This window comes from Lissotriton vulgaris, chromosome 1_1 (assembly GCF_964263255.1).
Source record: "Lissotriton vulgaris chromosome 1_1, aLisVul1.2, whole genome shotgun sequence".
NCBI classification, from domain to species: Eukaryota; Metazoa; Chordata; class Amphibia; order Caudata; family Salamandridae; genus Lissotriton; species Lissotriton vulgaris.
The window spans coordinates 467813061-467831406 of record NC_141685.1 but is presented as its reverse complement, the minus strand read 5'-3'; the positions used below and the strand labels follow the sequence as shown (position 1 = coordinate 467831406).

Sequence of the window (18346 nt, the reverse complement as noted above, 5' to 3'; positions counted from 1 at the left end):
CGCACAGGCATGCAAGCTGTAGGCCGGCGGTAGCATTTTTTGAAGCCTTTACTTAAAGTCTCGCCAGCCCAGCACAAGCGCTGGGTCAGGCGAGACCTAATAAAGACTTTAAAAAACAATAAAAGGGGGAAAGGTCGAAACACCCTGACCACCGGGGCCAAGAAAAGCATTTCGTGGAAAATCTCGATGGGGTCGCGAATCCAGACGAAATTATATTTTAAAAAAGCGAAGCGTGGGCTCCCGTGCTTAGTTTTCAAAAAGCCCTTGGGTGGCCAGGTCCCAGGGGCACTGCCAATAATTAGCAGGGGCCTGCGCAGCCCCGGGGACGCCACCTCCCGGGGGCTGTGAAAGAAATGCGTTATAGTTAGTTGGACATTTCACTTGTACAAAACCATAGAAATTCTGGTAAAAAGAAGGCGTGGCCTTGGACCACCTCTCTGCAACGCAGCTTTGTGGCGCTTACTGGAGGTACCTGGTGGGCTAGTTGGCCCCCCAGGGACTTTCAGGATTCAAGGGGACTTAATCCCCCAACTTAAAACGCGCCAAGGGGTGTGTTTGCACATGTCACATCAGGCCCAGTCCCCTCCCTTCACCACTGTGCAAACACGCCCGTGGCGTTGGGGGATTAAGTCCCCTTGACTCCTGAGGGTCCCTGGGGTCCAACTTGCCCACCAGGTACCTCCAGTAAACGCCACAGAGCAACGTTGCAGAGAGGTGTAAAAAGGGGCGGCGCCTCGGACCACCTCTCTGCAACGCAGCTCTGTGGGGCATACTGGAGGTACCTGGTGGGCTAATTGGCCCCCAGGGGCCCACAGTATTTAAGGGGAATTAAATTTCCAACTTACAACGGGGCACGTTTGCAGAGTGATGCAGGGACGGGGCGAGCCTACAGGGCAATGCAGTTTTTTGGGGGGGGTTTCAGAAGGGGGGCTGTGTTGCTCCCCTTCTTTTCCCATTTTTGAGGCCTTGGGGACCCCATCCCTCCAGGGCCTGACCCCTATTTGTTTTTTAAATAAACGGGAAGGGGCTGCGTGGCCCCCCCTCCCAAAGCCAATTTTAGCCCCAGGGACCCCATCTCACGGGGCATGGCCATAAATGTATTTATTTTATTATTTTTTTTAAATTAGGGGTGGCTGCGTGGTCCCCCTCCGGAGGCCTCTATTAGCCCTCGGGACCCTATCACCTGGGGCTGTGCCCTTTCTTTTTCTAATTGAGGGAGGGGGGCCACGTGGCCCCCCTCCCACTCCGCTCATGGCCCTGGGGACCCCACCCCCAGGGCCTGGCCTTCCGTTTGGGACCATAGGAGGACCCCAATTCCCCCACGGTTCCGCCAGCTCCCCGCCCCATGCGGAGCCGGCATTGCTTTTCCACACAGGGAGCTGCTGACATGCAGCTCTCCTTGTGAAAAAGCAATCTAGTTTGGATTTTGTAAGCGAAAGCAGGTTATATATCAAGCTCCAGTTGCCCCTTCGGCAGGAACGCACGCACACACTGATCGGAGATAAGTCCTTTATTGGTCAAAATTACTCTCAATGTGCAGTAAGCTTCACACAGCAGGAGTCGTCGATTCTTCCTGGAGCGCTTCAAAGCTGGAATGCTTCTTTCTCAAAGGCCCGACATCACCTGCTTTACGCTGACACACCTCCTTTATTCAGGATAAAACCATGCCTTCCATTTAGCAAAGATTTCTGGGTCCTGTAGTGTGCCATAACATCAAACCCTGTATTGGTGCTTTTTGTCCGCTGCATCTCGCGCATTTCAAGTCCACAGATGGACCTCCGCACAAGAGGTCAATTTCAATCCATAATCAGTGTTCCATATACGGAGCTAGGTTGGATACCAAGCCTTTGAGAAAGAAGCATTGTTCCCAGTTAAACAATGCATAATTTTTTTTAACTATCTGCTTCACGCAGTCTACTAAAACCAACATGGCACGACTTTAACAACTATTTTTTTATGGCTAATCTGGATTCTCCCCACCTACTGACGTCTCAAAGTGAACCGCTTCCGTATTAATGAGAGATCTATTAGCTACATCAGCCCCCACATCTGAAATGTGTTGCCCATCTCTACACAGTGAACATAATGTCACACATCTTTCAGGAAATACCTCAACACCCAACAATTTTATTAGTTTTAGATTTCTTTGACTCCTCTTTCTTTAGGCCGTCGAGGCTCAGCACCAAAAGCTCTACTGGAATTAAAGTTTTTTCTTCACAGAAGTGTAAAACAAAACAATGCAAATAAAGAAACAGAAAGAAATTCAAGATTAGTTTATATTAACAATAGCGACTGACCTACTGTACCACAAACAAGTCTGAACAAGACACAAAACTCAATGAAAAAAGTAGATCATAGACATAGAATAGGAAAATGCATACCTTGTTTTCACCACTACAGCCACTATTCTCATCATGATCAATATTGTCATCAACGTCCTCATCCTCTTCATCCTCCTCCTCCTCTTCGTCATCTTCCCCAGGTAGAGGAACTGTGCTGCCATAGCCATAAAGGCTTAGTAGTTCGTGAATTGGCATCTCGCCCTCCTGAGTAGTTTAGAAAAAAGATTATACATATTTTTATTTGCCCAAGAGCTTAATCTGCTAATACAACAGAACGCGTTAATTGTAATTTCATTTCAAATGCAATGCTCTCAAATTGGTAGCAGACCCCTCTGTTTACTTTCCGTACTAGTGAATGTTGATTATGGGGCATTTCCAAATTAAAGAGCATGGCAAGCAGTCATGCAGAATGACCATCCTTAGCCAAAAGATCAATCATTCCAGGAATCCCATGGGATGTAGCATATTAAAGAACACTAATCACAATGATAGGGAAACTCAAATGTACACATATACTCCCCAAACATTTAAGGTTTCGTGGGGGTAGGAGTGATACAAGCTCACTAGAAAATTACTGAACAGATGCAACATCAATAGTAAGACTCCAACAGTTCAGAATCAGAATTCAGCCTTTACACAAAGAAACCTAGAATCGGCACAAACCACTCCACACAGATAATTTCCAGAAGACTGCTAGTTTCATCTCACGGAAATGGAAACAGCAGCATTCCCTCCTCTGTATATTAAGATATAATCTTCAATACTAACATGATGAAGAATTTGTCAGCCAATTGAGGAATATAGTCCTGTCGCAATTTTATGGCAGTATTCTGGTTAAAGAGAATACACTTGCACAACTAGAATTCTTTATATTTGCACTTTGGGTAGAGCTTTTGAGCATTGATCTGTCAAGAAATATTCTACCTTGATACAGGTACTAAACAGAACATTAGTGTCCTAGCGTTCTGAGACTTTGGTGACCAGTGAAGGATCGACACAAATGAGTTGCATAGATCCAGAAAAGGATTATGATACTACCCAGTAAGCATCTGTTCTTGGCATGTAGAGCTGTAGATTCAGATGATTTGCATACTATTGCCATCTGGTGATGGATCCGGATGTTTGCAAGTTGTTTTTCTTCGCAGAAGTCCTTCCCAGTCACGAGGTAAGGTGACTTCTCCTTTTGGTGATAGTGTGCATGTGCATCGACTTCATTGTTTGATTGTTTTCCCACAAGAGGGTGAGAATAGAGCGAGTGAGTGTAGTACAGAGACATTAATGTAAATAATGAAAACTGCAACAACTACAGTTGCCCGAGGAAGTGGGAGGGCGCATGTGAATCTACAGCTCTACATGCCAAGAACTGATGCTTACAAGGTAAGTAACAATCTGTTCGAGACATGTGCGCTGTAGATACACATGCTTTGCATAGACAATATAGCAGTATTCTCCCAAAGCGGTGTCTAACAAGTAGGTGTTGCAGTTGTTTAAAAAGTGTCTACTGCTTGCCCTACATTGGCTTGTTGCCGTGCTAACACATCCATGCAATAGTGTTTGGTAAATGTGCCTTACAAATGTCCGCTATAGAAAGGTTACCTAAAAAGAAGATAGATGCTTCTATTTTATGAGTGGAATGTGCTCTAGGAATGCATTTAACAATCCATCTTGAAATACCAGATTGCCTTTGTTAAGTGTAGCAAATGCAACGAATTGTTGCTTTGTATTACAAAAAAATCTTGTTCTTTCAATATAGTACAATAACGCTCTTCTGACATCAAGAGTGTGAAGAGCTCTTTCTGCTACTGAATCATGTCGAGGGAAGGATACAGGTAACAACTGATTGATCGCTATGAAAAGCAGAAACCACTTGTGGAAGGAATTTTGGGTTGTTGCGAAGAACTGCTCTATCTTTAAAAATCTGAAAGAAGGGTTCTTTTGTGGTTAATGCTTGTAACTCACCAACTCTCCTTAACCACATGGATGCTGCACATATTCCTCTGCTGTGCTGGGACTCAATGTAAAACAGTGTGGTCATGACGAGCTCAGCTCGTCATGAGCACAGCTCCACTGTACCTCATGACGAGCGGAGCTCATCATGAGCATCGAAGGGGTTAATGAAGTGATAGCAATGAGGAAGGTAACCTTCCAAGAAATAAACAGTAATGGACAATTGTGTAATGGCTCAACAGGTGAACCCATGAGTCTTTTAAGCACAATGTTGAGATTCCAAACTGGTGCAGGAGATACTCTGGGTGGTATTACTGTTTGAAGGCCCGCCATAAAGGCTTTAATTACTGGAACCTAGAACAAAAATGAATGTTGTCTGTCTTACAAATATGCGGCTACTGCCGCAAGGTGCAACTGAATGGATGTGTGAGCTAGACCAGCTCGCCTTCGATGCAAAAGGTAACCAATAATATTTTGGATAGAGCCATCTAGCGGATCAATATTGTTGTTACAATATACAACAAATCTTTTCCATTTTGCTGCATAACATGCTCTAGTGGTAGACTTCCTTGCTTCTTTAAGAATAGTCCTACAATCTGGTGGCAACTTTACGTATCAAAACTCAATGACTTCAGTAGCCAAATTGCTAGATTGAGTTCCTTGGGATTTGGGTGTCTGATTTCTCCATGGTTCTGAGTGAGAAGGCTGGAATTGAGATGCAGCTTTTAATATGGTGAACCACGGTTGTCGGCCCATGTGGGAGCCACTAAGATTAGCATGAGCGATGTTTCCTGAGCTTTCGAACTAGAAATGGAAGGAAAGGGAGAGGCGGAAAAGCATAGGCAAATATCCTTGACCAATTCATCCATAGGGCATTGCCTATAGAGGGAATGGGAACCTGGAGGTGAAGTTTGGGCATTTTGATTGGTTCACTGTGGGAAACAGATCTATTTGGGGGGAGTCCCCATTTTTGAAAGTATGGAAGAAGAACTTGGGGGATGAAGCTCCCACTCGAATATTTGTTGCCGCATTTTACTAAGGCGGTCGGCAATTTGATTGTACACTCGTGGGAGGTGATTTGCCAGAAGATGAATTCTGTGATGGATTGCCCAGCACCAAATGGTCTGAGGGCGTGACGGTTACAGAGAGTGTGTCCCCCTGTGTTTGTACATAGTTCGCACAAATAATATAACCGCTATGTACTAAGACAACTTTCCCTATGAGGTGAGACTGAAAAGCTTTCAGTGCTGGATACACAGCTAGAAGTTCAAGATAGTTGATGTGAAGACTTTTGTGCTTGTTGTGCCATAGACCCTGAATTGTCAAATTGTGGAGTTGGGCACCCCAACCTATGAGAGATGAGTCTGCTGTTAGCACAATCTGTAGAACAGGGTTGATGAAGGGCTGCCCTGTTGATACGTTGTGTGTTCCACCACTGCAGAGAGCGATGGGTGTGGCTGCCTACTAACACTAGATCTGTTAATTGACCCGGAGACTGATTCCACTGATGTGCTACGCATTCTTGTAGGGGGACGCATGTGTAATCTTGCATGAGTCACAATTGCAATGCATGATGCCATCATTCCTAACAGTTGCACGAAAGTCCTGACTGCTAAATATTGACTGGTCTGAGACTGTAGTAACAGAGTTTGAATATTTTGAATTCTGGCTGGATTGGGAGAGGATAGAGCTGTGTGAGTGTTTAGAGTAGCTCCCAGATAGGAGTGCATCTGCAAAGGCTGCAGATGGGACGTTTGCATATGGACCGTAAAACCCAATTGGTGGAGTAGGTCTAATGTAGTCCGAGTGTGTTGTAAACACTTTTGGTGTGTGCTGGCTTTGACAAGCCAACCGTCTAGATATAGGAAGACATGAATCTGTTGCCTTCTGAAATGAGCTGCCACTACTGCTAGACTTTTTGTGTACTCTCTGAGAGTACATTGAACTGATATTGTTTTCCTGCTACCACAAATCTGAGATAGTTGCGATGTGCTGGGTGAACCAGAATGTGAAAGTATGTGTCTTTTAAGTCCAGTGTGGACATAAAATTGTCTTCTGTAGAAGTAGAAGTACTTGTTGAAGCGTAAGCATATGGAAATGTTCTGACAGTATGTAGAGGTTTAACGTCAGTAGGTCCAAAATTGGCCTTGAGCCTTCCTTTTTGGGGATTAGAAAGTACACAGAGTAAACCCCTGAACCTTGGTACTATAATGGAACAGGTTCTATGGCTCCCTTTGTTAAAAGAGCTTGTACTCAAATTGGAAGACCAGATTAATTCTAGAAGACAGTCTGTGCGTTACCATTAATTTACAGCGATAGGGTATGAGTCATCACATTTAATTTAAGTGCTCATGCCTTTGCATAGCTAGAAAGTCATAGTATTCTTTAAATGTATCTATATAAATGTGTTTGAGTATGTTAGATAAATTCATAAAATGTAATTGCTAAAAGTAACCAACATAATAGTCATTGATTTCAAACTAAAAAAGGAATTGCTTTTAAAAATAATTTTGGAAAACAATGTATTAGAACATTTAGATTAAATTAAATGTGATCTGTAGAAATAATTGAAACGAATAAGATAAATGTATAAAATAATTAGCAAATTGTAGCGGGGAGTCCCTACCTACACTGGAAGGCACACGTAAAATGGATTGGTGGACTTGTGATGTCGATGACCCTCCCTCTTGTTCTCCACACCAGGACAATGACTCGCGGTATTTCTGGCCAGATGACAACTCCAGGGACGGCTCCTTTAACTGGGAGACAGTAACGGAAGAGGCCCCGCCCCAGTCTGACGTGTTCGCCACAGGATTGGTAAAAACCGAGGAAGTACCGAACTCGGCGTGTGACGTCACCGAATGCCGGTCGGAGAGAGGAGGACAGCCCGGTTGGAGGTGTGCAGCGGTGAGCATGAGCGGAGAAGAAGCGGAAGAGCGCAGAGGTGCACTCGGCACCGAGGAGGAAGACGGTGAGAAGGTCCAGCCCGCGACTACGACGGGAGAGAAGCCAGGAGGCCAACGATACAGTGAGCCGCCCAGCCACACTCACCAGGGAGTGTGGCTACACCAGGTACGGCAGGGCGTTACTGGGTGGTTCGGGAGGAGGGGAGACAACGCTTAGGTAGAACGGACTTTTAGCGTTAACATCCCGGCACCCTGCACTTTAGAATTCGAGTATTGCTACACGGTGATCCCTGCACTCCCCGGTAACCCCAATGGGAAAAATGTGTTAATACCCCTTCCTAACGTCCGACCTCGGTTTTTTCATTTCTTTACGGTCCCGCATGAACTTCGGTGGAGCAACCGATGACAACCTGGACCCTGACGAAGACAGCAGCACGCCACGTCCCAGACCAGGAAGCCAAAGAGTTAACCCTGCGATATTGGCAAGAGAAAGAACTTCCTTGAGAAGAAAGAAAACCTTTATAAAAATAAAACCTTATATTCCACGATCTAGTTTCCGTGCCCCTCTTTCTCCCCCTTCAACCCCGCCACAACTGGTGTCAGAAGTGGGATCCCCTTCCGTCATCTCAGCAACCGAGATGGATCAAGTCATATAACACCTGATAAAAGAACAGGAGAAATTGGAGTGGGCAGTAGAGCGCCAGATGACGTCGGCCCAGGAAGACCGTGAAGTATTCAAAAACGCAATGGCAGCCCAGTTAGATGGTTTACAAAAAGCGATGAAAGAACCAGGGGCCATAGCGGTATCGGACAGAAGACCTCACGTGCCCCATCCCTCGGGAATAGCGCTACAGATGTATGTCCCAGGAGAGGATCCGGACACATTCCTAACGAACTTTGGAAGGGCAGCCAGGGCGTGTGGATGGCCAGAAGAAAAGTGGCCTTTTTTTTTGGCTCTCTTACTCACGGGGGAGGCTCAATCAGCTTACCAAGTAGCCAACGATAATGGCGTCACGCCATATCAGGACAATAAAATGATAATTCTGGATCACCTAGGGCTGGATGCGGAAGCATATAGAGTAAGGTTTAGGAAGGAGAGAGGAACCCCTGGGGAAATCCCTAAAACCTTATACTTCCGCTTAAAAGCTGCTGGCGACAAATGGATAAAACCAGAAAACAAAACCAAACAAGAGATCATGGAGTGTATATATTTAGAACAGTTCATGGAGGCATTACCGTATGGAACACAAAGATGGCTGAAACAGCATTCCGGACTAACACCGGCACAAGCCATAGAAATGGCTGCTAATTATTCCAGAGCTCAACCTCGTACATTTCCTTGGGACACTGAGAAGCCCAAACAGGTGGCTAGTCAAAAGAGTGAGAAAAAGTTTAAGCAGGGTCCCGAACCGGCAAAAACACGGCCTCCAGACAAAGAACTTAAATTCCCCATTATGAAGGGTCCACAATGTTTAGACTGTGGGGAGTGGGGCCATATTGCTCGACTATGTCCAAAAAGAAAACCGACAGAAGAACCAATGGAAGTGGGGTATATACCCCGACCTGTGCTGTATACAGCTGAGATGGGATCCTCCTATGTACGTTTATTACTTAACGGCAAGATGTTTAGAGCATTATTGGACTCTGGGTGTCGTCAGTCAGTAATACAACGGTCTTTGCTAAGCCCTGAACAGTTGCTACCTAATAGTGAGGTACACATAAGGTGTGTTCATGGGGACGTAAAACCTTACCCCATAGCAGACATTCTCATACATCCTGAAGGAAGGCCTCCCTGCACTGTCAGAGTAGGAGTGATAGCCTCGCTGCCCAAAGACCTCATTATAGGGGTGGACAACCCAGATTTCTTAGCTTTGTTCGAGGCAGAAATGAGGAAAGGTGGTAAGGGAACTCCCACTACTTCAGAGCCATGGGTACTAGACAGAAACTTTAAGTTCACTCAAGCCAATGACTCCACTCTCTTTAACGCTTGGGAAATTGCCCACAGAACCGCCAACCAGTCTGATACACCGTATCCTAGGTTCCTTATTGACAACGACTTGCTATATAGACTAGGAAAACCGGGTGAACCAAAACAATTATTGGTTCCTCAGTTATTCAGAGAACAGGTTCTGTTTTACGCCCATTCTCACCTGACAGCTGGCCATATGGGTTCAGAAAAGACCCTACAAAATATTCTCAAGTGGTTCTGTTGGCCAGGCATATACAAAGAGGCCACTGACTACTGCCGCACGTGTGATGTGTGCCAAAAAAAGAATCTATATAAACCCGCAGCTGTTCCACTGCAACCTTTACCAGTAATCAGTAATCCATTCGAGAGGGTGGGTATGGATTTTATTGGCCCTTGACCCAAAACAGCAAAAGGGAACACATACGCCCTAGTGATAGTCGAATATACGACTAGGTTTCCTGAGGCCTTCGCCCTTCGGGCCCCTACGTCGAAAGTCATTGCAGAAAAGATTTTGGAACTCTTTTCAAGAGTCGGGTTCCCCAAAGAGATATTAACCGACCAGGGGACCCCTTTTGTATCCAGACTTATAAAAAGTTTGTAAAATGTTAGGTGTGCCTCAGATACGCACATCCGCCTACCACCCTCAGACGGATGGGCTGGTAGAACGATACAATCGTACTCTAAAGGCCACCTTAAGAAAAATGTTATCAGTGGAACATAAGGAATGGGACCTCCTGTTGCCTTTAGCTCTGTATGTTCTAAGAGCCCAGGTCCAAAGTAGCACCGGATACTCGGCTTCTGAACTCTTATACGGGAGACAGCCGAGGTCGCTGCTGGAAATCACGAGGGAGGCCTGGGAAAAAGAAGAGGTAAATGCTACTAGGTCCCTCTTGGAATACACACAACAATTGAAAAGTAAGATAGGTAAGCTAAGGGATCTAGCATACTCCAATCTGGAAAGGAGTCAACAGAAACAAAAAGTACAGTACGATAAGGGAAAGAAGTGGAGGAAGTTAGCAGTAGGTGATTGGGCCTTAGTGCTTTTGCCCTCTTCCACCCATAAGTTCCAAAGCGAATGGTTGGGTCCTTACCCCGTCACTGAAGTAATTGGCAACACTACCTACCGAGTACAAGTATCTCCCACCAGGAAACAATGTTTCCATATAAACCTCCTAAAAAAATGGTTAGGTCCTATCCCGAAAAATGACCACTTTGGCATACCCTCAAACCCGTGTCCCACGACTTTGAAACAGTTGCCGATAAACAGTGAATTGTCACAACACAAGAAAGAGGAGTTGATATCGGCCTCACTCTACCCATCTATCGGCCTCACTCTACCTATCTATCGGCCTCACTCTACCTATCTATCGGCCTCACTCTACCTATCTATCGGCCTCACTCACACAGACCGCCACACACACAGAGCGCCACACACAGAGCGCCACACACACAGAGCGCCACACACACAGAGCGCCACACACACAGAGCGCCACACACACAGAGCGCCACACACACAGAGCTGTTGCGTTTGAGCGTTACTAGCATGCACGGACCTGAAGTATGCTTGTCAACATTTGGGAACACCCAATGGCAAGAATTTTCTGCAGAAAAGGAGGGCGGCTGCCACCTTGCAATGAGTGAGCCATGGTTAAGGAGGAAGTTTTAAACAAGAAAAGCAATCAGGGAACAGAGGCAAGAAAAACTAGCACAACCAGGGAGCAGAGGCAAGAAAAACTAGCACAACAGGGAACAGAGGCAAGAAAACACAGAGCCCCGCTCACACACACAGAGCCCCCCCCACACACACAGAGCCCCCCCCACACAAAGAGCCACCCCCACACACACACAGAGCCCCCCCACACACACAGAGCCCCCCCACACACACAGAGCCCCCCCCACACACACACAGAGCCCCCCCCACACACACACAGAGCCCCCCCACACACACAGAGCCCCCCCCCCACACACACAGAGCCCCCCCCCACACACACAGCCCCACCACACCCACAGAGCCCCCCACATACAGAGCCCCCCCACACACAGAGCCCCCCCCACACACACACACACACAGACCCCCCCCACACACACACAGAGCCCCCCCCCACACACACACAGAGCCCCCCCCACACACACACAGAGCCCCCCCCCCCACACACAGAGCCCCCCCCCCACACACACACACACACAGAGCCCCCCACACACACACAGAGCCCCCCACACACACACAGAGCCCCCCACACACACAGAGCCCCCCCCACACACACAGAGCCCCCCCCACACACACAGAGCCCCCCCACACACACAGAGCCCACACACACACACAGAGCCCACACACACAGAGCCCACACACACAGACCCCCCCCACACACACAGAGCCCCCCCACACACACACAGAGCCCCCCCACACACACAGAGCCCCCCCACACACACACAGAGCCCCCCCCACACACAGAGCCCCCCATCACACACACAGAGCCCACACACACAGAGCCCACACACACAGAGCCCCCCACACACACAGAGCCCCCCCCCCACACACACAGAGCCCCCCCCCACACACACAGAGCCCCCCACACACACACAGAGCCCCCCCACACACACACAGAGCCCCCCCCACACACACACACAGAGCTCCCCATCATACACACAGAGCCCCCCATCATACACACAAAGCCCCCCCGCACACACAAAGCCCCCCCACACACACAAAGCCCCCCCACACACAGAGCCCCCCCACACACAGAGCCCCCCCCACACACAGAGCCCCCCCCACACACAGAGCCCCCCACACACACAGAGCCCCCCCCACACACACAGAGCCCCCCACACACACAGAGCCCCCCCCACACACAGAGCCCCCCACACACACAGAGCCCCCCACACACACAGAGCCCCCCACACACACAGAGCCCCCATCACACGCACACACAGGCAGAACCCCCCACACACAGAGCCCCCCCCCCACACACACAGAGCCCCCCCACACACAGAGCCTGCCCCACACACACAGAGCCCCCCCACACACTCACAGAGCCCCCCCACACACTCACAGAGCCCCCCCACACACACACAGAGCCCCCCCCACACACACACACAGAGCCCCCCCCACACAGAGCCCCCCGCACACAGAGCCCCCCGCACACAGAGCCCCCCGCACACACACAGAGCCCCCCGCACACACACAGAGCCCCCCGCACACACACAGAGCCCCCCGCACACACACAGAGCCCCCCGCACACACACAGAGCCCCCCGCACACACACAGAGCCCCCCGCACACACACAGAGCCCCCCGCACACAGAGCCCCCGCACACAGAGCCCCCCACACACACAGAGCCCCCCACACACACAGAGCCCCCCACACACACAGAGCCCCCCACACACACAGAGCCCCCCAAACACACAGAGCCCCCCCACACACACAGAGCCCCCCCACACACACAGAGCCCCCCACACACACAGAGCCCCCCACACACACAGAGCCCCCCCACACACACAGAGCCCCCCCACACACAGAGCCCCCCACACACACAGAGCCTCCCACACACACAGAGCCCCCCACACACACAGAGCCCCCCACACACACAGAGCCCCCCACACACAGAGCCCCCCCACACAGAGCCCCCCATCACACACACAGCCCCCCCACACAGAGACCCCCATCACACAGAGCCCCCCACACACACACAGAGCCCCCCACACACACACAGAGCCCCCCACACACACAGAGCCCCCCCACACACACAGAGGCCCCCCCGCACACACAGAGCCCCCCGCACACACAGAGCCCCCCGCACACAGAGCCCCCGCACACAGAGCCCCCCACACACACACACAGACCCCCCCCACACACACACAGAGCCCCCCCCCCCACACACACAGAGCCCCCCCCACACACACACAGAGCCCCCCCCCCACACACAGAGCCCCCCCCACACACACACACACACAGAGCCCCCCACACACACAGAGCCCCCCCACACACACAGAGCCCCCCACACACACAGAGCCCCCCACACACACAGAGCCCCCCACACACACAGAGCCCCCCACACACACAGAGCCCCCCACACACACAGAGCCTCCCACACACACAGAGCCTCCCACACACACAGAGCCCCCCCCACACACAGAGCCCCCCACACACACAGAGCCCCCCCCACACACAGAGCCCCCCCACACAGAGCCCCCCATCACACACACAGCCCCCCCACACAGAGACCCCCATCACACAGAGCCCCCCACACACACACAGAGCCCCCCCCACACACACAGAGCCCCCCCACACACACAGAGTCCCCCACACACACAGAGCCCCCCCACACACAGAGCCTCCCACACACAGAGCCTCCCACACAGAGCCCCCACCACGAGCCCCCCATCACACACACAGAGCCCCCCCACACACACACAGAGCCCCCCACCACGAGCCCCCCATCACACACACAGAGCCCCCCCACACAGAGCCCCCCAACACACACACAGAGCCCCCCAACACACACACCGAGCCCCCCCACACAGAGCCCCCCCCACACACACACAGAGCCCCCCACCACGAGCCCCCCATCACACACACAGAGCCCCCCCACACACACACAGAGCCCCCCACACACACACAGAGCCCCCCACACACATACAGAGCCCCCACACACATACAGAGCCCCCACACACATACAGAGCCCCCACACACATACAGAGCCCCCACACACATACAGAGCCCCCCCACACATACAGAGCCCCCCACACACATACAGAGCCCCCCACATACACAGAGCCCCCCTCACACACAGAGCCCCCCACACACAGAGCCCCCCCCCACACACAGCCCCCCCACACACAGCCCCCCCTCACACAGAGCCCCCCTCACACAGAGCCCCCCCTCACACAGAGCCCCCCCTCACACAGAGCCCCCCCTCACACATACAGAGCCCCCCACACACATACAGAGCCCCCCACACACACACACACAGAACCCCCCACACACACAGAGCCCCCCACACACACACAGAGCCCACCCACACACACACAGAGCCCACCCACACACACAGAGCACGCCTCACACACACAGAGCACGCCTCACACACACAGAGCCCCCACACACACAGAGCCCCCACACACACACACACAGAGCCCCCCCACACAGACACAGAGCCCCCACACACACACACAGAGCCCCCACACACACACACAGAGCCCCCACACACATACAGAGCCCCCCCCCCACACACAGAGCCCCCCACACACACAGAGCCCCCCACACACAGAGCCCCCCCACACACAGAGCCCCCCCACACACAGAGCCCCCCCACACAGAGCCCCCCATCACACACACAGCCCCCCCCACACAGAGACCCCCATCACACAGAGCCCCCCCCACACACACACAGAGCCCCCCCCCACACACAGAGCCCCCCCCACACACACAGAGTCCCCCACACACACAGAGCCCCCCCACACACAGAGCCTCCCACACAGAGCCCCCACCACGAGCCCCCCATCACACACACAGAGCCCCCCACACACACACAGAGCCCCCCACCACGAGCCCCCCATCACACACACAGAGCCCCCCCACACAGAGCCCCCCAACACACACACCGAGCCCCCCCACACAGAGCCCCCCCCACACACACAGAGCCCCCCACCATGAGCCCCCCATCACACACACACAGAGCCCCCCCACACACACACAGAGCCCCCCACACACATACAGAGCCCCCACACACATACAGAGCCCCCACACACATACAGAGCCCCCACACACATACAGAGCCCCCACACACATAGAGCCCCCCACACACATACAGAGCCCCCCACACACACACAGAGCCCCCCACACACACAGAGCCCCCCACACACAGAGCCCCCCCTCACACAGAGCCCCCCCTCACACAGAGCCCCCCCTCACACAGAGCCCCCCCTCACACATACAGAGCGCCCCACACACATACAGAGCCCCCCACACACATACAGAGCCCCCCCCACACACACACACAGAACCCCCCACACACACAGAGCCCCCCACACACACACAGAGCCCACCCACACACACAGAGCACGCCTCACACACACAGAGCACGCCTCACACACACAGAGCACGCCTCACACACACAGAGCCCCCACACACACACAGAGCCCCCACACACACACAGAGCCCCCACACACACACAGAGCCCCCACACACACACAGAGCCCCCACACACACACACACAGAGCCCCCCCACACAGACACAGAGCCCCCACACACACACACAGAGCCCCCCCACACACACACAGAGCCCCCCCACACACACACAGAGCCCCCACACACACACACACAGAGCCCCCCACACACACAGAGCCCCCCCACACACACACACACAGAGCCCCCCACACACACACCAAAATACACAAGAAGCAGAAAAATACTGCGTAAAAATTGGGAGACAAATAGTCAAATTAGCTAGCAGCAGAGGAGTGAAATAACAGACTAAACAGCAGAAAACATAATAAACTGGATGAAAAATATTAAATGTAAATTTGGCAAGCAAAACAGTAGTAAAATAACGTACAAGTTGAGTGATGTAGTGACAAAACGCACAACAAAAGAGTAAGCATTACAAGTGTTACAGAAAACAGACTAAATGAAAAGAAAAATCAGCAGGATAAAAGGGAAAAAACGGTAGAAACTGCAAATAAAGGGGCCAGAGCTTGAAAAGCAAGAAATATCAGAAAAATGACCAACGCAGAAAGAAACAGCAGAAAAATAAACAATCTCGACTCGTAGGTTAAAAAAGGGGCGTGCTCTACCTCTTGCAGAAATCTGTGTGTAACCCGCACATCAATAGTTCTAATAGATTCAAGATAGTTGGTGATTTAGTTAATATACAGGCTGCAATGTTCTGCCTGTAGGTCACAGGCTCTCATTTACAGAAAAGTCTAAAAGCAGTGCACATACTGGAGATGGACATTTGTGCTCAACATCACAGGTCACACTGTCTTAGTGAGGTAGCTAGCTCCCTACTAGAAGGAACTATGGTAAAAAAAAAACAATTTTCAAGCATTTACTCATAAAAATACATTAAAGTCGAGCCCAAATCTTTAATAACTTACAAATCAATGTAAAGTCTCGATTTCTATTCCACACCACAAACCAAATCCCTCTATTAATCGTACCTCCAGCCCTTAGGCCTTGTTAGTGACGGGTTCCCGCGCATTCTGTACCTCGTCTCTTCTTATGAGTGCACTTGAAATGTTGTCCACCCCTGAGCTACCTGTTGGCTTTGTAACAACCCAGACACAAATATGTGACGTTTTTCCGCATACAAATACCACGCACACCATCACTCCGCAAAAATGAATCCGGAAATACTATCACTCCGCAAATTAAGACACCGCAAACTTTTACAACGAACATGACTTTACCACGAATGCCTTTACAACGCAAAGGCATGCATGTTAAAGGTATGCTCATTGAAAAGTTTTAAAGGTAAGTGAGTACCCTGCAAAAAACACTAAACTACACTACACAAACACTACCCTACACTACACCAACACCAAAACACTACCCACTACCCTACACTACCTTACACTACACTAACACTACCCTAAACCCTAAAACAATATCTACACTACACAAACACTACCCTACACTACACCAACACTACCATAAACCCTAAAACACTACCCTACATTACACATACACTACCCTACACTACACAAACACTACCATAAACCCTAAAAAACTACCCTATACTACAAAGACTACCCTACACTACACCCACACGACAACCCTAAAACACTACCCCCTGCATGACCCTACACTACACAAACACTACACCACTACCCTAAAACACTACCCCCCGCATGACCCTACACTACACAAACACTACAACACTACCCTAAACCCTATAACACTACCCCCAGCATGACCCTACACTACACCACTACCCTAAACCCTAAAACACTACCCCCAGCATGACCCTACACTACACAACCACCACAACTCTACACTAACACTACACTACACTACACTACCCAATCACTACCCCAGCACGACCCCCACCCCAAAAAAATTAACCCAAACCCCCTAACTCTCTCTTCGTCGTGGTTCTACACTCCTCCTGGTTCCATCGTTTTAAAGTCTATTATTTTTTCACAACGCTTGTGCATTTACCATACATGCCTTTACAACGTAATTCGTTGTAAAGGCCTGCATGGTAAATGCACATGCGTTGTGAAAAAATGCGGAGTGATGGTATGCGAGGCCAATGACCTTGCGGAGTAATGGTATGCGGACTGAAAGTCCGCGGAAAAAAAGATGCGGAGTAACCGTGCCCTACCCCCAGACACATCTTTAGAGCATATTCTATGTCTCTGCACTGGCTTGAGTGATATGTAAAGCAAATATCTGCTGCCAACTTTCAAGAAGTTCTCAGTTCAAGAGTGCGTTTTCCTCTACAAACTATTGGCCCTATTGGGAAATTGACCAAGTTCTTGGACATAGCTCATGACACACTTCAATCTGTAGATGTGAGAAAGTGCCATCTTTCTTGCATGGTATGCTACCACTTTTTGCTGAATTGCTGATGTACTTTATGACTGAGTGTGCCCTTGGCTCCTGCCAAACAGGTACCCAGGGCCTGTGTTCCTTCCCTAAAAACTGTATTGAAACCTAAACCCAATTTGCATCTCTGGCCACAGGTAAGCCCCTGATAAATGGTACCCTAGGTACACACACACTGCCTTTGCAGGCTGAGTGTCTTGGTGTAGAACTAAACAGAGTCGACATGGCACACATCCCGGTGTGCCATGCCCACAAACACACTGCCCTGGCATACCTCAGTCACCCCTCCAGCTGGGTGCACTATGCCAGTGGTGTGGGCACAGGTGCATGAGCCCCGTGCCCCTACAGTACCCATGGCCATCCCTGGGCACTGTAAGTGCAGTGAGGCCATTAAGAGTATATGGTGCTGGGACGTTGTCATTACGAACTCCACAGCACCATAATGTCTACACTGAAGACCGAGAAGTTTGGTATCAAACTTCTTAGCACATTAAATCCACACTGATGCCAGTGTGGGATTTAAAATAAAATGCACGACAGAGGGCAACTTAGAGTTGCCCCCTGAACCTAACCCACAACCAGCGTCCTGACTGAGAGGCTGCCTAGGCTGCCACACAGCAGACATGTTGCTGGACCC

At 50.5% G+C, this 18346-nt stretch overlaps 1 protein-coding gene across 7 annotated transcripts in view; it reads right to left on the bottom strand.

Moving 5' to 3' along the window:
• The window catches only part of MIER1 (MIER1 transcriptional regulator), a 396268-nt gene that overhangs the window by 190009 nt on the left and 187913 nt on the right, over positions 1-18346 (bottom strand). For all 7 annotated transcript variants that reach the window (XM_086953817.1, XM_086953835.1, XM_086953836.1 and 4 more), the window contains one exon: positions 2382-2546. In XM_086953817.1, coding sequence (XP_086809943.1) covers positions 2382-2546 — 165 coding nt within the window. The remainder of the gene's footprint in view (positions 1-2381; positions 2547-18346) is intronic.